Here is a 25,524-nt window from a genome sequence, read left to right as displayed (position 1 = left end):
TCTGCCGCCCCCGCTATCGCTGACCCCTGCATATTATTTTTAACCCCTAGTCTCGCGCTCCGTACACCGCCGCAACCTACATTATAGCTATGTACCCCTAATCTGCTGTCCCTAACACCGCCGACCCCTATATTATATTTATTAACCCCTAATCTGCCGCCACCAACGTCGCCGCCACCTACCTACAATTATTATCCCCTAATCTGCCGACCGGACCTCGCCGCTACTCTAATAAATGTATTAACCCCTAAAGCTAAGTCTAACCCTAACACCCCCCTAAGTTAAATATAATTTTTATCTAACGAAATAAAATAAATCTTATTAAATAAATTATTCCTATTTAAAGCTAAATACTTACCTGTAAAATAAACCCTAATATAGCTACAATATAATTAATAATTATATTGTAGCTATTTTAGGATTTAAATGTATTTTACAGGCAACTTTGTATTTATTTTAACTAGGTACAATAGCTATTAAATAGTTAATAACTATTTAATAGCTACCTAGTTAAAATAATTACTAAGTTACAAAAAATAAAAAAAAATTTTTACAAACATTATGAAGTCTTCTATCAAGCGGCATCTTCAATCTTCTTTCTTCCGGCTCCATCTTCATCCCGCCGACGCGGAACATCCATCCTGGCCGACGACTTCCCGACGAATGACGGTTCCTTTAAGGGACGTCATCCAAGATGGCTTCCCTCGAATTCCGATTGGCTGATTCTATCAGCCAATCGGAATTAAGGTAGGAAAATTCTGATTGGCTGATGGAATCAGCCAATCAGAAGCATGTTCAATCCGATTGGCTGATCCAATCAGCCAATCAGATTGAGCTCGCATTCTATTGGCTGTTCCAATCAGTCAATAGAATGCGAGCTCAATCTGATTGGCTGATTGGATCAGCCAATCCGATTGAACTTCAATCTGATTGGCTGATTCCATCAGCCAATCAGATTATTCCTACCTTAATTCCGATTGGCTGATAGAATCCTATCAGCCAATCGGAATTCGAGGGACGCCATCTTTTTTGTAACTTAGTTCTTTTTTTATTTTTTGTACTTTAGTTAGTGTATTTATTTGTATTTAATTGTAGATAATTGTAGATAGTTTAGTTAATTTATTTATTGATAGTGTAGTGTTAGGTTTAATTGTAACTTAGGTTAGGATTTATTTTACAGGTAATTTTGTAATTATTTTAACTAGGTAGCTTTTAAATAGTTATTAACTATTTAATAGCTATTGTACCTAGTTAAAATAAATACAAAGTTGCCTGTAAAATAAATTTAAATCCTAAAATAGCTACAATATAATTATTAGTTATATTGTAGCTATATTAGGGTTTATTTTACAGGTAAGTATTTAGCTTTAAATAGGAATAATTTATTTAATAAGATTTATTTTATTTCGTTAGATAAAAATTATATTTAACTTAGGGGGGTGTTAGGGTTAGGGTTAGACTTAGCTTTAGGGGTTAATACATTTATTAGAGTAGCGGCGAGGTCCGGTCGGCAGATTAGGGGTTAATACTTGAAGTTAGGTGTCGGTGATGTTAGGGAGGGCAGATTAGGGGTTAATACTATTTATTATAGGGTTTTTGAGGCGGGAGTGAGGTGGATTAGGGGTTAATACATTTATTAGAGTAGCGGCGAGGTCTGGTCGGCAGATTAGGGGTTAATAATTGTAGGTAAGGTAGCGGCGACGTTGGGGGGGCAAATTAGGGGTTAACAAATATTATGTAGGTGTCGGCGGTGTTAGAGGCAGCAGATTAGGGGTACATAGGGATAATGTAGGTTGCGGCGGTGTGCGGTCGGCAGATTAGGGGTAAAAAATTTTTATTAGAGTGGCGGCGATGTGGGGGGGCCTCGGTTTAGGGGTACATAGGTAGTTTATGGGTGTTAGTGTACTTAAGAGCACAGTAGTTAAGAGCTTTATGAACCGACTCCAAATCTAGGCGTTAATGTGGTGACTATCACATTTAAAGAGCTAGTATCAGAAGTTTTAAACAATACATTTCTAGGTTATTAACTACCTCCATTCTGCTAAAACCAATGGCCACTACTATATACTTATGTTATTTGACCTCTCTGCTGTTTGACACTGTTGATCACCCCCTCTTCCTACCGTCTCTCAACTCTCTTGGGCTCTGTGACACTGCCCTGTCTTGGATCCACTCTTATCTCTCTAACAGGACTTTTTCTGTCTCATTTGCTGGCAACTACTCTTCTTCATTGCCTCTGTCTGTTGGGGTACCTCAAGGCTCTGGCCTGGGTCCTCTACTCTTCTCTATTTATACTTCTTCACTGGGTAAACTTATCAACAACTATGGCTTTAAATTTCACCTCTATGCTGATGATACTCAGATCTACCTCTCCACCCCTTCTCTTTCTCCCTCTGTCCATCAGCAACTGCTTATCTGGCATTTCTTCCTGGATGACCTCTCACCACGTAAACACTTAACATGTCCAAGACTGAGCTCTTTCTAATCTGTCCTCTAGTTCTACTCCAGTGTTTTACCTTTCTATCAGTGTTGGCGGCTTACACCACTATCTCCCCATCAACTCAAGTCCGCAGACTCAGAGTTATACTTGACTTTGATCTGTCCTTCATACCCCACATCCAATTGCTCTCTTCATCCTGCCGCAACCACCAATACAACATCTACAAAATTAGTCCATTTCTGAAACTACTAAACAGCTAATCCAATCCCTGGTAATTTCCCGACTTGACTAATAACCTTCTCACTGGCCTTTCACTCTACTGCCTCTCACCCCTTCAATCCATCCTAAATGCCTCTGCCAGGCTAATCTGCCTTTCTCGATGCTTTGTATCTGCTGCACCTTTCTGTGAGTCCCTTTACGGGCTCCCCATTCACAGTAGAATTAAATTCAAAATTCTCACCCTGAGCTACAAAGCCCTTACCAATGCTGCCCCCCCTACCTGTCCTCACTAATCAACAAATATACTACAGCCCGCCCCCTAACATCCAACAATGACCTTCTCCTTGCATCTTCTACCATCACCACCTCCCATGCTAGACAGCAGGTCTTCTCCCGTGTGGCACCAACCCTTTGGAACACACTTCCTCGCGCTGTCCGACTTTCCCCTAGTCTGTCCTCCTTTAAAAGCTCCCTAAAGACCTTTATGTTCAGGGAAGCCTAAGCCTCATCTAACTCCACACTAACATTATTCTCACCTTTGGAGTCCCCATCTCCCTTTTCTCGCCCTCATACCCTTTTAGATTTTAAATTTCCACAGGCATAGGCCCCTCATTTTCCTTTTGTATTTGTTTGATAAATTTTGTCCTGTGTCTTAAAAATTTTGTATCATCGATATACTTTTAACTTTCTACCCATGGACAGCGCTGCAGAATCTGTTGGTGCTTTATAACCAAAGAATAATAATAAAATTAATTTATTAAATAAAAAAGTTTAATTAAACATTTTAACAAATATTTTATCCTATTTTCCATCTAAAGGGGAGGAGAGTCCACAGCTTCATTCATCAGTTGTGGGAATTAAGAGCCTGGCCACCAGGTGGAGGCAAAGACATGGCAGCCAAAGGCTTAAATACCTCCCCCACTTCCCCCATCCCCCAGTCATTCTTTGCCTTTTGTCACAGGAGGTTGGCAGAGAATTGTCGGAATATTCGGAGTAGTCTCTTATGGAGGGTAGTACTCTTTGAAATGGGACTGGAGTTTTAAGTAGTCCTGTCAGCCTCTCAGTGAGAGCATGGGTGAAAGTTAGAGTCTGGAGATGCAGGGAGAGTCTTTCTGCAAAACCATCCAGACTCAGATTAACAGCTCCATAAGCAATCATCTTTGCCGAGTTTCGCTGCCTGCTTTCACTCAAGTCCATGTCAGGATCGACACTACTACATTGTCACACTTGAAAGGATGTGTTCCTGTTCCACGGCGTAGATTCTGGTAAGATCTTTTCTTTTTTTATATACATAATGATAGCGCAAGAAGACAGGGTCACAGTGTGACGCCTTTTATTTTTATAGAATCAAGGGTTAATATCCCTGGAAGAAGGATTATTGAACAGGGGGGGTTTGTACATAATGTTATTTATTGTGTAATTGCTGCGATATGTGTGAGATGAGGCTCTGGCAATGGTGGACTACAGATGTCATTTTTGGGAGTTACGTGGCCGATTTGGCGTACTTTTTCTCCCTAGTGCAGGGGCGGTCCTGCGAGGCACTCCATGTGACTGGGTGGGGCCTATTCCACTTCCTCTTCCGCACCAGCAGATGCAGGAGACGAAGCAGTTTTCTTCTGTGGTCCGGGTCTAAGGAGGTGGTGAGTGCCCCGGCCATTGGAGGTATAAAGGTGCCATTTTTATAGTAAATCTAGTCCGTAATAAAGGCGTAAGCTATGGAGGACTCTGACGCGTTGTCTAATATAAAAAGTCTAATACCTTTGTTTATTGTGAGGAGGTTCTGGTAGATCTGCCTGCTAAACTCTGTTCCACATGCCTCGATAAGATTACTACATCTACAAAGAATAAGATGTTTAGTACTACTGAGCCATCCACCTCTGAGGGTTCTTCGTCCCGTGAGGTGCGTTCCCTACATTCATCTCCGATTACACATGCAGCGCCCCAGGGCATGACTAATCATCCTGAGGGAGAGGGCCGCTGGCTGTCAGATCTTGCGGATCAGCGGTAAACGGTGGTGTCTGTGGTGATTAGTGCCTTACCACGTTCTGCTAAGCGCAAGCGTAGAGTAAAATCTTGCGGCCCAGGTGTCATCTACTCCAATGGATATCTCGGAAAGATTATCCCCTGATGAGGACAACTCCGACTCTTCGGAGGACGTTCCTTCTGGGTCGGAGTCCGTGTCATCTAAACCTCCTTGTGCGGAGGAACCAGACTTTAGGTTTAGGATGGAAAATGTAGGCTCCCTATTGAAGCAAGTGCTTGCTACATTGGAGGTTCCGGAACCGAAACTACCAGAGGAACCTTCGATTCCTAAACTTGATAAAGGGTGGTTCCTCAGACCTTCCCGTTTCCTGTTAAAATGGCTAACATTATTAAGAATGAATGGGAGAAATTGGGTTCATCCTTTTCCCCTTCCTCTTATTTTAAGAAACTGTTCCCCATTGCGGACTCTCAGCTTGAGCTATAGGGGACTGTCCATAAGGTGGATGGTGCTATCTCCACAATCGTGAAGCGTACAACGATTCCTCTCGAGGATAGTTCGTCGTTTAAGGAGCCCATGGATAAAAAGTTAGAAAACATGTTGAGAAATATGTTTCAGCACACAGGGTTTGATTTTCAGCCGGTGGCAGCGGTAGCCGGAGTTGCGACATATTGTTGCGAATGCCTGTCTGAAGTGGTCGAGAGGGAGACTCCCCAACGCCAATATGCAGATTATTCGCATGAATGCAAAAATATCAGGTTTTTCCATCCTAGCCCGTAGGGCTTTGTGGCTTAAGTCATGGTCTGCGGACATGACCCCTAAATCTAGGCTTCTGTCCATTCCCTTTCAGGGAAAGATCCTTTTTGGTCCAGGACTGGACTCTATCATATCCATGGTCTCATTTTTGTTCCAGTACTGGACTCTATCATATCCATGGTCACGGCAGGCAAGGGAGCCTTCCTGCCACAGGATAAGAAGGTTAAACCTAAGGGATCTACTTTTCGTCCCTTTCGTTCGGACAAGGCCCATCGCCAGCAGCCCATGGCAAAGAAGAACCAGTCCAAGGGAGCTTGGAAGCCAGTTCAGTCTTGGAATGAGTCCAAGCAGAACAAGAAGCCCGCCAAGACAAAATCGTCATTAAGGGGCGGCCCCCGACCGGTCAACGGACCGAGTAGGGGGCAGATTATCTCTCTTCTCAGAAGCATGGTTGCAGGATGTTCAGGACCCTTGGGTTCTGGTGGTCGTTGCCCAGGGTTACAGGATAGGTGTCAGGGTTTTTCCCTGTTGTGTTTGCCATGTGCTGCTGGCAGCCATTTTACTCACCTCTCTTCCTGACTTGGTGCATTGTGGGGGATGGTGCTCACTTCCTGCACTTCCTTTTATGGCCAGACTGTTGTGCATCATCCATGTGAGACAGGATGCAGTCTCAGAATTGTGATGTCATCATTTATTATTTAAAGGGCCTCTGTTCAGTATGCTTTGCCTTTGCGTTGTCTGAGACCTGTTTGTGAGAGTTCCTGTGTATTACCTGGCTGCCTGACGTCCTTCCTGGTTCCTGATCCCTGGCTTGTTCCTGACTCTGCTGTTCTCCTTGTTCCTGATTCCGGCTCATCTGACTATTCGCTTTGGCTCCTGACTTGGCTCGTCTGACTACCAGCTCTGGTTTTGACTCCTGGCTTGTTTTTTGACTTGTGGACATTTTATAATTTTTTGCTATTAATAAAGGTGTGATTATTTGTGCACTTCTCTTCTCAGTCTGATCCCTGGCACCCTGACAATAGGTTTCAGATCTCATCCGCCAAGGGCAGATTCCTCCTGTCAAACCTGTCTTCAAGACCAGAGGGACGCCTTTCTAGAATGTGTGAGGGAACTCTCTTCTCTCTGAGTTATTGTACCAGTACCTCCAACAGAGAGAGGTCTAGGGTACTATTCAAACCTTTTCGTGGTCCCAAAGAAGGAGGGCACATTTCGCCCAAGTCTGGACCTCAAATGTTTAAACAAATTTCCGCCTGTTTCATTGTTCAAAATGGAAACGATCAGATCTATTCTGCTCCTAGTTCAAGAGGGACAGTTCATGACAACAATAAAATTGAAGGATGACTACCTTCATGTGCCAATCCACAGGGATCATTTCAGTTCCTGAGATTTGCGTTTCTGGACCAAGACTTCCAGTTTGTAGCCCTTCCCTTCGGACTGGTGACGGCCCCGAGAGACTTCACGAAGGATCTAGGGGCACTACTTGCAGTAGCCAGAGCCAGAGGCATTGCTGTGACGCCATATCTAGACGACATCCTAGTCCAGTCGCCGTCGTTCAATCTCCAGTCTCATGGATCCACAGCAACATAGGCCCTCAGCACCAAATCATGAGGAAAAAATTCTTGTCTTTATGTCATTTATTGAACTTTTAGCTTACACAAAGCATATAGGCACACATCAGCAAAAGCAGCGTTTCTGGTTATTCACCATTAATCATGCTAATACAGAACACCTGTATGCTGCTACTTAAATACCATATCCTTTAACCCTTACAACACCATTTACAAAAAAAAATTAAAACACAGTTTGCTGCCACCTAGTGGTCATAGTTTAATACAAAAGACTAATTTCCCCTCTAAAAACAAAACTGCTAATACATATAAATTTTAAATCTATCTCATATGATATGATACAATCATGCTATATGTAGCCTATTCAGAGAAGTTTATGTTACAACTTATACTAATTTTCATCACAGAAATACTGCCATATCAATTTCCCTATTAATCCCCTTAGGGGCTAACGTGTCCAATTTATAAATCCAAAGGGACTCCTTTCTCTTTAATAAGAGTTCCCTATTGCCACCTCTTCTCAGGGTCCCCACACTGTCAATGATTTGCCACCTTAACTGTGATATACTATGGCCCGCTTCAAGAAAATGACAGGCCACTGGGGCTTTCATATCACCACATCTTATGTTAGACCCGTGTTGGCTAAGCCTGTCTCTTATTTATCTCACTGTCTCTCCTAAGTATATTTTTGAACATGGGCATTTTATTAAATATACAACATGTGTTGATTCACATGTATAAAATCCGTTTATCTTAAATCTTTTGCCTGTATGAGGGTGGACAAATTCCTTGCTTCTAATTACAGAATTACAGCTAGCACAATTAAGGCATGGGTAAGTGCCATAGGTTTTAGCAGACATATATGTTTGTTGTTTATGTTTAGCTGGCCCTATATCATTCTTAACCACCAAACATCTTATGTTGGGGATATTGTTAAAATTTGCTAATATTCTTATTACATTTTCTTAAAACATGCCAGTGCTTCTTCAGAAGCTGAGCTATTTCCTCATGATTTGGTGCTATGGATCTATGTTGCTGTGGATACATTGAGGAGTTTGCAGTGGCTCTCTACCACTTGCACCAGGTAGTGTGCTGTTTGTCTACTCTGAACTGTTGTATATTTTAGCATATCGATGACGAAACCGGCTTCCTCCAATCATGGCGTGCACCCTGAAGTGTCCAGCTCGTGAGGCCACGCAACGATTGGAGGAAGTCGGTTTCGTCATTGATATGCTAAGTACAGCGTGAGAAGCGGGAGGAGGATCGCTGGTCTGGGTTTCCTAAAGAAAAAGCTAAGTATTTTTTTAATTTTTTTTTTAAAACGCTTCAATGTCAATTTTAATGAATGAAAGTTCCCCTGTTTGTAATAGTATTTTTTAAAAACTCATTCATTAAAATTTACATTTACTTTAAAGTTGATTGTAAATGACAGCAGAGATCAGTGGTCATTAAAGGGACACTAATGTCACAATTAAACGTTCATGATTCAGATACAGGGGCCTATCTATCAAGCTCCAAATGGAGCTTGATGGCCCGTGTTTCTGGCGAGTCTTCAGACTCGCCAGAAACAGCAGTTATAAAGCAGCGGTCTAAAGACCGCTGCTCCATAACCCTGTCCGCCTGCTCTGAGCAGGCAGACAGGAATCGCCGCAATTCAACCCGATCAAATACGATCGGGTTGATTTACACCTCCCTGCTGGCGGCTGATTGGCCGCGAGTCAACAGGGGGCGGCGTTGCACCAGCAGCTCTTGTGAGCTGCTGGTGCAATGCTGAATACGGGGATCGTATTGCTCTCAGCATTCAGCGAGGTCTTGCGGACCGGATCAGGTCCGCAAGACCTTTCATAAATAGAGGCCACAGTATGCAGTTTTAACATATTTTCCAATTTACTGTTAATGTTGTGCACAATGTTTTTATATACACACCTCCTGAGGCACCAGCTCCTACTGAGCATGTGCAGGAGTTCACAGTGTATACATATATGAGTCTGTGATTGGCTGATGGCTGTCACATGACACAGGGGCAGGCAAATTCAATTTTGAAATTTGTCAGAAAAAAATCTACTGCTCATTTAAAATTTAGAGTAAGTGCTATTGCATTGTAATTTAATTACGCGCTTGGTTAAGAAATTCTACTGTATATAATGCTCTGTTAATGAGAATAAGATGAATTTAGACTTTGCCCTTTATCCATCATTAGTTTTAAAAAGAGTAGAAAGCAAACAGAGCTATTATAGAAAGACCTAAGTAACAGTAAACCGGTAATGTTTTTTTCTCTAGCATCAACAGAATGGAACATTGTCTGCAGAAAATTCTGCTGATATACAAGCAATTTAAGAAGAGAAGAATTGAGCCATGTAAGTATGTAATACCCTTCCAACAAGACAGCATCATCACACAGACATATGCACTTACATTTAACAAGTTTTTGCTTGTATGATATTGAGAGTTTGCACAGCATTACTTGGATTCACAAATGAGAAAAATAGAAAATTATATTTTTTTGTTTTTTTATTGTTTTCCATTTAAATGGATAGAAAGGTCAAAATCGAAATGTGCACTAATGTATTTCAGTTTTAAATAGCAGAGATTTTGCAATATACTTACATTAGCAAAAATACTTCTAGTAAAAGATATACTATGAGGGTCTGTGCGCAGGGTTCAAGCTCAGAGATCTGGTGGGGAGGTGTATTGTGCCTGTGAAGACTTAGGGGCTGATTATCTAAACCTGACCAGATCAGATGTGTTTTTTTTACGCTTACCTCGCAGGGGCTGCCCTGGTGGAATTATCTTAAAAAGGGGCAGTCTCTGCGAGTGGCAAGATGTCTCCTATTGAAATTAATGGAGCTCGCTGGAAAGTTAAACTTCGCTGTGTAGGGGGCGCACTATAAAAATTAAATCCGGCAGCCAATATAAACCACATTACTCTGCTTTCTGCGTATAGCATTTTACATGTGCCTCTATTTTCATATGCATTTGTTTTTTTGTTAGGGAATTAAGTATTTAGAGTATTTTGTCACAACTTCACCACCTTTTCATTTGCAAGAAAAAACAGGGAAAACTGTAGGGAGGAAATGTTCATTAGAGAATTACGCTGGGATTTCAGAGAAAGTTTTATGCACGCCTATAGAATGCCCATGTTCAACCCATTTTAGAAAAAAAACAATTACACTTTGGGGCCTATGTATCAAAGGTGTTGCGGAACTGATCCAACAGTGCGGATCAGGTCCACAAGACCTCGCTAAATGCGGAGAGCAATACGCTCTCCGTATTCAGCATTGCACCAGCAGCTCACAAGAGCTGCTGGTGCAACGCCGCCCCCTGCAGACTCGCGGCCAAAGGGCCGCCAGCAGGGAGGTGTCAATCAACCCGATCGTACTTGATCGGGTTGAATTGTGGCGATTCCTGTCCACAAACAATTATAAACCACTTTCTAATTTACTTCTCTTATCTATTTTTCTTCATTCTCTTGATATTCTTTGCTGAAAAGCATATCTAGATATGCTTAGTAGCTGCTGATTGGTAGCTGCACATAGATGCCTCCTGTGATTGGTTCACTGTGTGCTTTGCTATTTCTTCATTAAAGTATATCTAAAGTATAAAGCAAATTAGGTAATAGAAGTAAATTGGAATGTTGTTTAAAATTATATTCTCTACCTTAATCATGAAAGAAAATGTTTGGGTATAGTGTCCCTTTAAAGTACTACAGTACTTAATACACGGCTATACCAGGAGAAAGGACAATCTCCTTAGCAGTTGTTTACTGATAAGCGGTTATCACTAAGAGCAAATAATTATACAGCTACTGACTTTTTATTTGCAGTGGGTTATATTATTACACTGAGCAGTGGGGAATTATATATTATTCGCCCTATTAAAGTGGAGCATTTAAATCCTAAAGATCAGGCTGGCATAGACACAATAACTCGCCAGTACATAGAAATCCACATTCACTAGACAATAATGTGATAATCTCTATTGGGAATCTAACATAAGTCTGTTGGGTCCCGATTATTACCAGTGGAAGTAACATAAGCACCAGACTGATATCTCAGGCATTTGTATGTCAGGACTTTGCAGCAAGACATTTCTCTTCTTTTTCATAATTTCATTATCTTTTTATTTCTTACTGAAATTACTCTTTATTATATATGTTTAATATGTATACTATGTTAACACATAAGAATACAGTAATTTATCTGTTTATATTTCCATCATTAATGGAAACTATATGTTAGAAAATTGTTAAAGAATTAATCTGTTCTAATTTGTCTCTATTTGCTCTGGTATAGTATACTGAGTTGTTATATCTATCTTTAACACTCCTATTATATGAATTTACTTCACCATTCAATAGCGCATATATACTCTTGCTATACAAACTAATGGTTAATAGTCCAATTACACTTTTCTTCTTTGATTGGTCCTACTTACCCTTAAATACTACCTAGAGCAGCAGAGAAAATTATCTCTGATGAAGTGCATGTACGCATGCGCGAAACGCGTCAGATAGGAGCTTACCTTGTGTCTTTTGAGAAGCCTGCTCCTCATTAAACCTTTTTGGATTTACCACGAGACTCAGCGTTCTTTCTTCCTCATCTCATGGGTTATATTATTACACAGAGCAGTGGGGAATTATATATGATTTACCCTATTAAAGTGGAGCATTTAAATGCTAAAGATCAGACTGGCATAGACACAATAACTCGCCAGTACATAGAAATCCAGAGTGCCCTCTTTCCACATTCACTAGACAATAATGTGATAATCCCTATTGGAAATCTAACATAAGTCTGTTGGGTCACGATTATTACCAGTGGAAGTAACAAAAGCACCAGACTGATATCTCAGGCATTTGTATGTCAAGCCTTTGCAGCAAGACATTGCTCTGTTCGCTATCTCAGTCATTGTTCCATTGTATCTAATCCTTTAATAACTGCAACAATATATGCATTCAGTTGCAATTTACTCTGCAAATTTTCAGTCGCACTATACTATACAGTGCTACCTCAATATCACCATTACTTTATCCAGTCCTATTACTTTGAGCCGTTAATGTTGCACATAACTGTTGGCTATTTAGAGCACATACAATTTTACCCAGACCACCTGAACCAATTCATGAGTATTATTTCTATACACATAATTTTTAATACAAGTCATTTATAGCCCCATTTATGTCTCAATATTTGTCAGTATACGCCACTTAGTGAGACGACCTGTTTTCAGGCATTGAATCATTCAACTAATGAAATAGGACTGGCTAGCAGTCTTAAATGGACACTAAACCCAATTTTTTCTTTAATGATTCTGATAGAACATGCAATTTTAAGCAACTTTCTTTTTTACTCCTATTACCAATTTTTATTTGTTCTCTTGCTATCTTTATTTAAAAAGCAGGAATGTAAAGCTTAAGCGCCGGCCCATTTTTGGTTGAGAACCTGGTTTATGCTTGCGTATTGGTTTGGTAACTGTATCCACCAATAAGCAAGCGCTATCCATGGTGCTGAACCTAATATGGGCTCGCTCCTAAGCTTTAAATTCCTACTTTTTATATAAAGATAGCAAGAGAATGAATAAAAATTGATAATAGGAGTAAATTAGAGAGTTGCTTAAAATTACATGCTCTATCTGAATCAGTAAAGAAAAATTTGGGTTTAGTATCCCTTTAAATAATTTCTCTAGCACAAAGACCTTTAGATAATCAGCCTCATAATGTGTGTCATACAAATCACTGCTGACTCTCTGAAAAGGTGTAATGTCTTAATACTGGCACACAAGCCCTCACAGCATATGTGTGTATGCTGCGGAAAAACAGTAATCATTTTTATTAGAAGCCTTTTTGCTAATTGAAATATATTGCAAACAAAATGCTTCTTTTTAAAATGTAATTGCATCCATGCACTTTTCAATTCTGACCTTTCTTTTCCTTTAGGGTTTCATATATTAAAATGTTTGCATTACTCAATTAGATAAACAAAAAGAGAGAAATAAACACGTACACATAGCCAGCTGCAATGACAAAATTCAGCCATATTTTATAAACAAGAGAAAACAAGATACATTTTGCACACCTGCCGCCATCATGGGAAACCTCATGAGTCCCACTCCAATACGTTAAGCATTTAAAATAATTTCTGCTGGGATTATCTCATTCAACAGGGCAGTAAAGTCACATTTAAAGGGATAGGAAAGTCGAAATAAAACTTGCATGATTCAGATAGAGACGGTCATTTTAAGACACTTTTGAATTCACTTCTATTTTCAAATGTGCTTCGTTCTCTTGTTAAAAAATGAATACACACCTATCCTACTGTAGTGGGAGCTGCTGCTGATTGGTGCCTGCACACATTTGTCTCTTGTGATTGGCTAAATAGATGTGTTCAGCTTCCTGTCAGTAGTGCAATGCTGTCCCTTCAACAATAGATAACAAGAGAAAGAAACAAATTTAATAATAGAAGTCAATTGGAAAGTTGTTTAAAATTCTATGTTCTATCTGAATCATAAAGGAAAATTTTGGGGTTACTATCCCTTTAAACACAATATACAGAGAACATCCAATTTAAAAAAAATCTAATTTACTTCTTTTTATCAAATGTAATTTGTTTTTCTTGTATCCTTTGTTGAAGAGTAAACCTAGGTAGATTTATAGAAGTTTAGAGACATGCACATGTCTTTATCTTTATGAAAGCAGTTTTAGCGATAATGTTTATAGCAATATTATAACATTTGTTGCAGTCACTGCTGTTCTAAAAACACAAGAACATTCTTAAAGTGATGGCAAATGTTAGTGTTTTTGAAACACTATGCTGTATCTATGGAATAAATCATATGGACCTTAATTCATGATGATCGAGTGATTATACAATAAAACATACCTTTATTTCTCTTGTAAGGTGTATCCAGTCCACGGATCATCCATTACTTGTGGGATATTCTCATTCCCAACAGTAAGTTGCAAGAGGACACCAACAGCAGAGCTGTCTATATAGCTCCTCCCCTAACTGCCATATCCAGTCATTCTCTTGCAACTCTCAACAAACATGGAGGTAGTCAGAGAGAAGTGGTGAAATGTAGCTGTTATTTTACTTCAATCAAAAGTTTATTATTTTTAAATGGTACCGGAGTTGTACTATTTTGTTCCAGGCAGAAAAATAGAAGAATCTGCCTGTGATTTCTATGATCTTAGCAGGTTCTAACTAAGATCCATTGCTGTTCTCACACATGACTGAAGAGAGAGATAACTTCAGCGGGGGAATTGCGTGCAGGTTATCCTGCTATGAGGTATGTGCAGTTAAGATTTTTCTAGAAGATGTGAATGCTAGAAAATGCTGCTGATGCCAAATTTATGTAAGGTAAGCCTGAATACAGTGATTTAATAGCGACTGGTATCATGCTTACCTATTTAGGTGATACTCTTTTATATTTACAATATAAAACGTTTGCTGGCATGTTTAAACGTTTTTATATATACATTGGTGATAAAACTTTATTGGGGCCTAGTTTTTCTCTTGTTAAGTGTAGTCAGTCCACGGGTCATCCATTACTTATGGGATTATATCTCTTCCCCAACAGGAAGTTGCAAGAGGATCACCCAAGCAGATCTGCTATATAGCTCCTCCCCTCACATGTCATATCCAGTCATTCTCTTGCAAGCTAACTAAAGATAGGTTGTTGTGAGAGGGCTGTGGTGTTTTTAAACTTAGTTTATTTCTTCAATCAAAAGTTTGTTATTTTAAATGGCACCGGAGTGTGCTGTTTGTTCTCAGGCAGCATTAGAAGAAGAATCTGCCTGCGTTTTCTATGATCTTAGCAGACGTAACTAAGATCCACTGGCTGTTCTCGCACATTCTGAGGAGTGAGGTAACTTCAGAAGAGGGGAATAGCATGCAGGGCCCCCCTGCAAACCAGGTATGTGCAGTAAATTATTTTTCTAAGCAATGGAATTGACTGAGAAATTACTGCTGATACCAATGTAATGTAAGTTCAGCCTTAAATGCAGTGGTAGCGACTGGTATTAGGCTGAGGAGTGTGTGTACACTGAAGTATTTTTCTAGGGAATGGAATTTGACTCAGAAAATACTGTTAATACTGAAGTAATGTGTGAGCCTTAACTGCAGTAAAAGCGACTGGTAGCAGGCTTATTAATAACACTTCATAACTTTTAAAATGTATGTTCAAAACGTTTACTGGCATGTTAATCGTTTTTTGTGAGGTACTTGGTGATAAAACTTATTGGGGCATGATTTTTACCACATGGCTAACTTTTGTTTCTGCATAGAAACAGTTAACTGAGCTTCCCCACTGTGTAATATGAGTGGGAGGGGCCTATTTTAGCGCTTTTTTGAGCAGTAAAAATTCAGTCACAATCTTCCTACTTCATCCTCCATGATCCAGGACGTCTCTAGAGAGCTCAGGGGTCTTCAAAATTCATTTTGAGGGAGGTAATCAGTCACAGCAGACCTGTGACAGTGTGTTTGACTGTGATAAAAACGTTAATTATTAAATTGTTATCCGTTTTTGGGTATTAAGGGGTTAATCATCCATTTGCTGGTGGGTGCAATCCTTTGCTAACTTAATACATTTACTGTGAAAATTTGGTTGCTATAACTAATTTGGTTCATTGTTATTTCAACTGTGACAGCTTTTTGTGCTTCTTAAAGGCACAGTAGCATTTTTTATATTGCTTGTAAATTTATTTGAAAAGTATTTTCCAAGCTTGCTAGTCTCATTGCTAGTCTGTTTAAACATGTCTGACTCAGATGAATCTGTTTGTTCACTATGTATGAAGGCCAATGTGGAGCCCCATAGAAAATTGTGTACTAAATGCATTGATGTAACTTTGAATAAAAGTCAGTCTTTACATGCAAAGAAATTATCACCAGACAACGAGGGGGAAGTTATGCCGACTAACTCTCCTCACGTGTCAGTACCTTCGCCTCCCGCTCAGGAGGTGCGTGATTTTGAGGCGCCAAGTACATCAGGGAGGCCCTTACAAATCACTTTGCAAGACATGGCTACTGTTATGACAGAAGTATTATCTAAATTGCCAGAATTAAGAGGCAAGCGTGATAGCTCTGGGTTAAGGACAGAGCGCGCTGATGATGTGAGAGCCATGTCCGATACTGCGTCACAATTTGCAGAACATGAAGACTGAGAGCCTCATTCTGTGGGTGACGGATCTGATCCAGGGAGACTGGATTCAGAGATTTCTCATTTTAAATTTAAGCTTGAGAACCTCCGCATATTGCTAGGGGAGGTATTAGCGGCTCTGAATGATTGTAACACGGTTGCAATTCCAAAAAAATTATGTAGGTTGGATAGATACTATGCGGTACCGGTGTGTACTGACGTGTTTCCTATACCTAAAAGGCTTACAGAGATTATTAGCAAGGAGTGGGATAGACCCGGTGTGCCTTTTTCCCCTCCTCCCATATTTAGGAAAATGTTTCCTATAGACCCCACCACACGAGACTTATGGCAGACGGTCCCTAAGGTGGAGGGAGCGGTTTCTACTTTAGCTAAGCGTACCACTATCCCGGTGGAGGATAGTTGTGCTTTTTCAGATCCAATGGATAAAAAATTAGAAGGTTACCTTAAGAAAATGTTTGTTCAACAAGGTTTTATCTTACAGCCCCTTGCATGCATTGCGCTTGTCACTGCTGCGGCGGCATTCTGGTTTGAGTCTCTGGAAGAGGCCATTCGCACAGCTCCATTGGATGAAATTATGAACAAGCTTAAAGCACTTATGCTAGCTAATGCATTTGTTTCTGATGCCGTCGTACATTTAACCAAACTTACGGCTAAGAACTACGGATTTGCCATCCAAGCGCGCAGAGCGCTATGGCTTAAATCCTGGTCAGCTGACGTGACTTCTAAATCTAAATTGCTTAATATTCCTTTCAAAGGGCAGACCTTATTCGGGCCCGGCTTGAAAGAAATTATCGCTGACATTACGGGAGGTAAGGGCCATGCTCTACCTCAGGACAGGGCCAAATCAAAGGCCAAACAGTCTAATTTTCGTGCCTTTCGTAACCTCAAGGCAGGAGCAGCATCAACTTCCTCCGCTCCAAAACAGGAAGGAGCTGTTGCTCGTTACAGACAGGGCTGGAAAACTAACCAGTCCTGGAACAAGGGCAAGCAGGCCAGAAAACCTGCTGCTGCCCCTAAGACAGCATGAAGAGAGGGCCCCCTATCCGGAAACGGATCTAGTGGGGGGCAGACTATCTCTCTTCGCCCAGGCTTGGGCAAGAGATGTCCAGGATCCCTGGGCGTTGGAGATCATATCTCAGGGATATCTTCTGGACTTCAAAGCTTCTCCTCCACAAGGGAGATTTCATCTTTCAAGGTTATCAGCAAACCAAATAAAGAAAGAGGCGTTTCTACGCTGTGTACAAGACCTCTTACTAATGCGGGTAATCCACCCAGTTCTGCAAACGGAACACGGGCATGGATTCTATTCAAATCTGTTTGTGGTTCCCAAGAAAGAGGGAACCTTCAGACCAATTTTGGACTTAAAGATCCTAAACAAATTCCTAAGAGTTCCATCATTCAAAATGGAAACTATTCAAACCATCCTACCCATGATCCAAGAGGGTCAGTACATGACCACTGTGGACTTAAAGGATGCCTACCTTCACATACCGATTCACAAGGATCATTATCGGTACCTAAGATTTGCCTTCCTAGACAGGCATTACCAGTTTGTAGCTCTTCCCTTTGGGTTAGCTACGGCTCCAAGAATCTTTACAAAGGTTCTGGGCTCACTTCTGGCGGTACTAAGACCGCGAGGCATAGCGGTGGCTCCGTACCTAGACGACATCCTGATACAAGCGTCAAGTTTTCAAACTGCCAAGTCTCATACAGAGATAGTTCTGGCATTTCTGAGATCGCATGGGTGGAAGGTGAACATGGAAAAGAGTTCTCTATTACCACTCACAAGGGTTCCCTTCCTAGGGACTCTTATAGATTCTGTAGAGATGAAAATGTACCTGACGGAGGCCAGGTTATCAAAACTTCTAAATGCTTGCCGTGCCCTTCATTCCATTCCACACCCGTCAGTAGCTCAGTGCATGGAAGTAATCGGCTTAATGGTAGCGGCAATGGACATAGTACCATTTGCGCGACTGCATCTCAGACTGCTGCAATTGTGCATGCTAAGTCAGTGGAATGGGGATTATTCAGATTTGTCCCCTCTACTAAATCTGGACCAAGAGACCAGAGATTCTCTTCTATGGTGGCTTTCTCGGCCCCACCTGTCCAAGGGGATGACCTTTCGCAGGCCAGATTGGACGATTGTAACAACAGACGCCAGCCTTCTAGGTTGGGGCGCAGTCTGGAATTCCCTGAAGGCTCAGGGATCATGGACTCAGGAGGAGAAACTCCTCCCAATAAATATTCTGGAGTTAAGAGCGATATTCAATGCTCTTCTAGCTTGGCCTCAGTTAGCAACTCTGAGGTTCATCAGATTTCAGTCGGACAACATCAATCATCAAAGGGGAACCAGGAGTTCCCTAGCGATGTTGGAAGTCTCAAAGATAATTCACTGGGCAGAGTCTCACTCTTGCCACCTGTCAGCAATCTACATCCCAGGCGTGGAGAACTGGGAGGCGGATTTTCTAAGTCGCCAGACTTTTCATCCGGGGGAGTGGGAACTTCATCTGGAGGTCTTCGCTCAACTGATTCTTCGTTGGGGCGAACCAGATCTGGATCTCATGGTGTCTCGCCAGAACGCCAAGCTTCCTCATTACGGATCCAGGTCCAGGGACCCGGGAGCGGCGCTGATAGATGCTCTAGCAGCCCCTTGGGTTTTCCAGATGGCTTATGTATTTCCACCGTTTCCGCTGCTGCCTCGACTGATTGCCAAGATCAAACAGGAGAGAGCATCAGTGATTCTGATAGCGCCTGCGTGGCCACGCAGGACCTGGTATGCAGACCTAGTGGACATGTCGTCCTGTCCACCATGGTCTCTGCCTCTGAGGCAGGACCTTCTAATTCAGGGTCCTTTCAACCATCCGAATCTAATTTCTCTGAGGCTGACTGCATGGAGATTGAACGCTTGATTCTATCAAAGCGTGGCTTCTCGGAGTCGGTTATTGATACCCTAATACAGGCTAGGAAACCTGTTACCAGAAGAATTTACCATAAGATATGGCGTAAATATTTGTATTGGTGCGAATCCAAGAGTTACTCATGGAGTAAGGTTAGGATTCCTAGGATATTGTCTTTTCTACAAGAGGGTTTAGAAAAGGGCTTATCCGCTAGTTCGTTAAAAGGACAGATTTCTGCTCTGTCTATTCTTCTACACAAGCGTCTGGCAGAAATTCCAGACGTTCAGGTTTTTTGTCAGGCTTTGGCTAGGATTAAGCCTGTGTTTAAGACTGTTGCTCCACCGTGGAGCTTAAACTTAGTTCTTAATGTCCTGCAAGGCGTTCCATTTGAACCCCTTCATTCCATTGATATTAAGCTGTTATCTTGGAAAGTTCTGTTTTTGATGGCTATTTCCTCGGCTCGAAGAGTCTCTGAGTTATCTGCCTTACATTGTGATTCTCCTTATCTGATTTATCATTCAGACAAGGTAGTTCTGCGTACTAAACCTGGGTTCTTACCTAAGGTAGTTTCTAACAGGAATATCAATCAAGAGATTGTTGTTCCATCATTGTGTCCTAACCCTTCTTCAAAGAAGGAACGACTTTTGCATAATCTGGACGTAGTCCGTGCCCTGAAGTTCTATTTGCAGGCAACTAAAGATTTTCGGCAAACTTCTTCCCTGTTTGTCGTTTACTCTGGACAGAGGAGAGGTCAAAAGGCTTCGGCCACCTCTCTCTCTTTTTGGCTTCGTAGCATAATACGTTTAGCCTATGAGACTGCTGGACAGCAGCCTCCTGAAAGAATTACAGCTCATTCTACTAGAGCTGTGGCTTCCACCTGGGCCTTTAAAAATGAGGCTTCTGTTGAACAGATTTGCAAGGCTGCGACTTGGTCTTCACTTCACACTTTTTCAAAGTTTTACAAATTTGACACTTTTGCTTCTTCGGAGGCTATTTTTGGGAGAAAGGTACTTCAGGCAGTGGTTCCCTCCGTTTAAAGTTCCTGCCTTGTCCCTCCCTTCATCTGTGTACTTTAGCTTTGGTATTAGTATCCCATAAGTAATGGATGACCCGTGGACTGACTACACTTAACAAGAGAAAACATAATTTATGCTTACCTGATAAATTTATTTCCCTTGTAGTGTAGTCAGTCCACGGCCCGCCCTGTCTTTTAAGGCAGTTCAAATTTTTTCAATTTAACTCCAGTCACCACTGCACCCTATGGTTTCTCCTTTCTCGTCTTGTTTCGGTCGAATGACTGGATATGACATGTGAGGGGAGGAGCTATATAGCAGATCTGCTTGGGTGATCCTCTTGCAACTTCCTCTTGGGGAAGAGATATAATCCCATAAGTAATGGATGACCCGTGGACTGACTACACTACAAGAGAAATAAATGTATCAGGTAAGCATAAATTATGTTTTTCCACATGGCTGGCTTAAATTTGCCTAGAAACAGTTTCCTGAGGCTTTCCACTGTGTTACTATGAGTGGGAGGGGCCTAATTTAGCACTTTTTTTGCGCAGTAACTTTTACAGCCTGAGACATCCAGCTTCCTCCAGGAGTCCCCTGAATGCTATAGGACATCTCTAAAGGGCTCTTAGGCTTTCCAAAATCGTTTGTTGGGGAAGGTAGGCCCACAGCAAGGCTGTGGCAGTTTGGTGTGACTGTTAAAAAATGTCTATCGTTTTTTTGATCCGTTTTTTGAACTAAGGGGTTAATCATCCATTTGCAAGTGGGTGCAATGCTCTGTTAGCTTATTATACACACTGTAAAAATTTCGTTTGATTTACTGCCTTTTTTCACTGTTTTCAAATTCTGACAACATTTGATTCTCTTAAAGGCACTGTACCGTTTCTTATATTTGCTTGTTAACTTGATTTAAAGTGTTTTCCAAGCTTGCTAGTCTCATTGCTAGTCTGTACAAACATGTCTGACATAGAGGAAACTCCTTGTTCATTATGTTTAAAAGCCATTGTGGAACCCCCTCTTAGAATGTGTACCAAATGTACTGATTTCACTTTAAGCAATAAAGATCATATTCTGTCTTTAAAAAATTTATCACCAGAGGAATCTGACGAGGGGGAAGTTATGCTGACTAACTCGCCCCATGTGTCAGACCCTTTGACTCCCGCTCAAGGGACTCACACTCAAATGGCGCCAAGTACATCTAGGGCGCCCATAGCGCTAACTTTACAAGACATGGCGGCAGTCATGGATAATACACTGTCAGCGGTATTAGCCAGACTACCTGAATTTAGAGGAAAGTGAGATAGCTCTGGAGTTAGACGAAATACAGAGCATACTGACGCTTTAAGAGCCATGTCTGATACTGCCTCACAATATGCAGAAGCTGAAGAAGGAGAGCTTCTTTCTGTGGGTGATGTTTCTGACTCAGGGAAGATGATGCAACCTGATTCTGATATCTCTACATTTAAATTTAAGCTTGAACACCTCCGCGTGTTACTCAGGGAGGTTTTAGCTGCTCTGAATGACTGTGATACAATTGCAGTGCCAGAGAAATTGTGTAGACTGGATAAATACTATGCAGTGCCGGTGTGCACTGATGTTTTTCCAATACCTAAAAGGTTTACAGAAATTATTACTAAGGAATGGGATAGACCAGGTGTGCCGTTCTCTCCCCCTCCTATTTTTAGAAAAATGTTTCCAATAGACGCCACCACACGGGACTTATGGCAGACAGTTCCTAAGGTGGAGGGAGCAGTTTCTACTCTAGCAAAGCGTACTACTATCCCTGTCAAGGACAGTTGTGCTTTCTTAGATCCAATAGATAAAAAGTTAGAGGGTTACCTTAAGAAAATGTTTATTCAACAAGGTTTTATCCTACAGCCCCTTGCATGCATTGCTCCTGTCACTGCTGCTGCGGCGTTCTGGTTTGAGTCTCTGGAAGAGGCTTTACAGGTAGCGACTCCATTGGATGACATACTTGACAAGCTTAGAGCACTTAAGCTAGCCAATTCTTTTGTTTCTGATGCCATTGTTCATTTGACATACTAACGGCTAAGAATTCTGGTTTTGCTATCCAGGCGCGTAGAGCGCTGTGGCTTAAATCATGGTCAGCTGACGTTACTTCAAAGTCTAAGCTGCTTAACATTCCCTTCAATGGGCAGACCCTATTCGGGCCTGGTTTGAAGGAGATTATTGCTGATATCACTGGAGGAAAAGGTCATTCCCTTCCTCAGGATAGGTCCAAATCAAGGGCCAAACAGTCTCATTTTCGTGCCTTTCGAAACTTCAAGGCAAGTGCGGCATCAACTTCCTCTAATGCAAAACAAGAGGGAACTTTTGCTCAGTCCAAGACGGTCTGGAGACCTAACCAGACCTGGAACAAGGGTAAGCAGGCCAAAAAGCCTGCTGCTGCCTCTAAGACAGCATGAAGGAACGGTCCCCTTTCCGGTAACGGATCTAGTAGGGGGCAGACTTTCGCTCTTCGCCCAGGCATGGGCAAGAGATGTCCAGGATCCCTGGGCGTTGGAAATTATATCCCAGGGATATCTTCTGGACTTCAAGGCTTCCCCCCCAAAAGGGAGATTTCACCTTTCACAGTTATCTGCAAACCAGATAAAGAGAGAGGCATTCTTACACTGTGTACAAGACCTCCTAGTTATGGGAGTGATCCATCCAGTTCCAAAGGAGGAACAGGGACAGGGATTTTACTCAAATCTGTTTGTAGTTCCCAGAAAAGAGGGAACCTTCAGACCAATTTTGGATCTAAAGATCTTAAACAAATTCCTCAGAGTTCCATCATTCTAGATGGAGACTATTCGTACCATCTTACCTATGATCCAGGAGGGTCAATACATGACTACAGTGGATTTAAAGGATGCTTATCTTCACATTCCGATACACAAAGATCATCATCGGTTTCTCAGGTTTGCCTTCCTAAACAGGCATTACCAGTTTGTAGCTCTTCCCTTTGGGTTAGCTACAGCCCCAAAAAATTTTACGAAGGTTCTGGGGTCGCTTCTGGTGGTCCTAAGGCCGCGGGGCATAGCAGTGGCCCCTTATTTAGACGACATCCTGATTCAGGCGTCAAACTTCAAAATTGCCAAGTCTCATACGGACATAGTGTTGGCATTTCTGAGGTCGCATGGGTGGAAGGTGAACGAGGAAAAGAGTTCTCTATCCCCCCTCACAAGAGTTTCCTTCCTAGGGACTCTGATAGATTCTGTAGAAATGAAAATTTACCTGATGGAGTCCAGGTTATCAAAACTTCTAAATTCCTGCCTCGCGCTTCGGTGGCTCAGTGCATGGAAGTAATCGGCTTAATGGTAGCGGCAATGGACATAGTGCCGTTTGCACGCCTACATCTCAGACCGCTGCAACTCTGCATGCTCAGTCAGTGGAATGGGGATTACACAGATTTGTCCCCTCTACTAAATCTGGATCAAGAGACCAGAGATTCTCTTCTCTGGTGGCTATCTCGGGTCCATCTGTCCAAAGGTATGACCTTTCGCAGGCCAGATTGGACAATTGTAACGACAGATGCCAGCCTTCTAAGTTGGGGTGCAGTCTGGAACTCCCTAAAGGCTCAGGGATCGTGGACTCAGGAGGAGTCACTCCTTCCAATAAACATTCTGGAACTAAGAGCGATATTCAATGCTATTCAGGCTTGGCCTCAGCTAGCGACAATGAGGTTCATCAGATTTCAGTCGGACAACATCGCGACTGTGGCTTACATCAACCATCAAGGGGGAACAAGGAGTTCCCTAGCGATGTTAGAAGTCTCAAAGATAATTTGCTGGGCAGAGATTCACTCTTGCCACCTATCAGCTATCCATATCCCAGGTGTAGAGAACTGGGAGGCGGATTTTCTAAGTCGACAGACTTTTCATCCGGGGGAGTGGGAACTCCATCCGGAGGTGTTTGCACAATTGGTTCATCGTTGGGGCAAACTAGAACTGGATCTCATGGCGTCTCGCCAGAACGCCAAGCTTCCTTGTTACGGATCCAGGTCCAGGGACCCCAAGGCAATGCTGATAGATGCTCTAGCAGCGCCTTGGTCCTTCAACCTGGCTTATGTGTTTCCACCGTTTCCTCTGCTCCCTCATCTGATTGCCAAGATCAAGCAGGAGAGAGCATCTGTGATCTTGATAGCGCCTGCGTGGCCACGCAGGACTTGGTATGCAGATCTAGTGGACATGTCATGTTTTCCACCATGGACTCTGCCGCTGAGACAGGACCTTCTACTTCAAGATCCTTTCAACCATCCAAATCTAATTTCTCTGAGGCTGATTGCCTAGAGATTGAATGCTTGATTTTATCAAAGCGTGGTTTCTCCGAGTCAGTCATTGATACCTTAATTCAGGCACGAAAGCCTGTCACCAGGAAAATCTGTCATAAGATATGGCGTAAATATCTTTATTGGTGTGAATCCAAGGGCTACTCATAGAGTAAGGTCAGGATTCCCAGGATATTATCTTTTCTCCAAGAAGGATTGGAGAAAGGATTGTCAGCTAGTTCCTTAAAGGGACAGATTTCTGCGCTATCTATTCTTTTGCACAAGCGTCTGGCGGATGTCCCAGACGTTCAGGCATTTTGTCAGGCTTTAGTTAGAATCAAGCCTGTGTTTAAACCTGTTGCTTCACCTTGGAGCTTAAATTTGGTTTTTAAAGTTCTTCAGGGGGTTCCGTTTGAACCTCTTCATTCCATAGATATCAAACTTTTATCTTGGAAAGTTCTTTTATTGGTAGCTGTTTCCTTGGCTCGTAGAGTTTCCGAGTTATCTGCCTTACAATGTGATTCTCCTTATCTGATCTTCCATGCAGACAAGGTAGTTCTGCGTACCAAACCTGGGTTTTTACCTAAGGTGGTATCTAATAAGAATCAAGAGATTGTTGTTCCGTCTTTGTGTCCTAATCCTTCTTCAAAGAAGGAACGTCTATTACACAATCTGGACGTGGTTCGTGCTTTAAAGTTTTACTTACAAGCTACTAAAGATTTTAAAGATGGTGTCCTCTTGCAACTTCCTGTTGGGAATGAGAATATCCCACAAGTAATGGATGATCCGTGGACTGGATACACCTCAAGAGAAATAAATTTATCAGGTAAGCATAAATTATGTTTTTGTTCATCGGTTTACTAAAATAACCCTCTCCAGCCGCCCACGGCAAAACCTTTTTTCTTCTGTTATGTGTGATCAGTCCACGGGTCATCATTACTTCTGGGATATAACTCCTCCCCAACAGGAAATGCAAGAGGATTCACCCAGCAGAGCTGCATATAGCTCCTCCCCTCTACGTCAGTCCCAGTCATTCTCTTGCACCCAACGACTAGATAGGATGTGTGAGAGGACTATGGTGATTATACTTAGTTTTTATGACTTCAATCAAAAGTTTGTTATTTTAAAATAGCACCGGAGCGTGTTATTACTTCTCTGGCAGAGTTTGAGGAAGAATCTGTCAGAGTTTTTTACTATGATTTTAACCGGAGTAGTTAAGATCATATT

At 41.8% G+C, this 25,524-nt stretch overlaps 1 protein-coding gene across 2 annotated transcripts in view; it reads left to right on the top strand.

The window, feature by feature from the left end:
* Window positions 1–25,524, top strand: part of IKBKE (inhibitor of nuclear factor kappa B kinase subunit epsilon) — a 277,152-nt gene that overhangs the window by 216,740 nt on the left and 34,888 nt on the right. For both annotated transcript variants that reach the window (XM_053706599.1, XM_053706595.1), the window contains one exon: window positions 9,248–9,324. In XM_053706599.1, the coding sequence (XP_053562574.1) occupies window positions 9,248–9,324 (77 nt within the window). The remainder of the gene's footprint in view (window positions 1–9,247; window positions 9,325–25,524) is intronic.

This window comes from Bombina bombina, chromosome 3, assembly GCF_027579735.1.
Source record: "Bombina bombina isolate aBomBom1 chromosome 3, aBomBom1.pri, whole genome shotgun sequence".
Taxonomy (NCBI): Eukaryota; Metazoa; Chordata; class Amphibia; order Anura; family Bombinatoridae; genus Bombina; species Bombina bombina.
The sequence above is the reverse complement of the archived record's forward strand: the minus strand, read 5'-3'. Positions and strand labels throughout refer to the sequence as shown.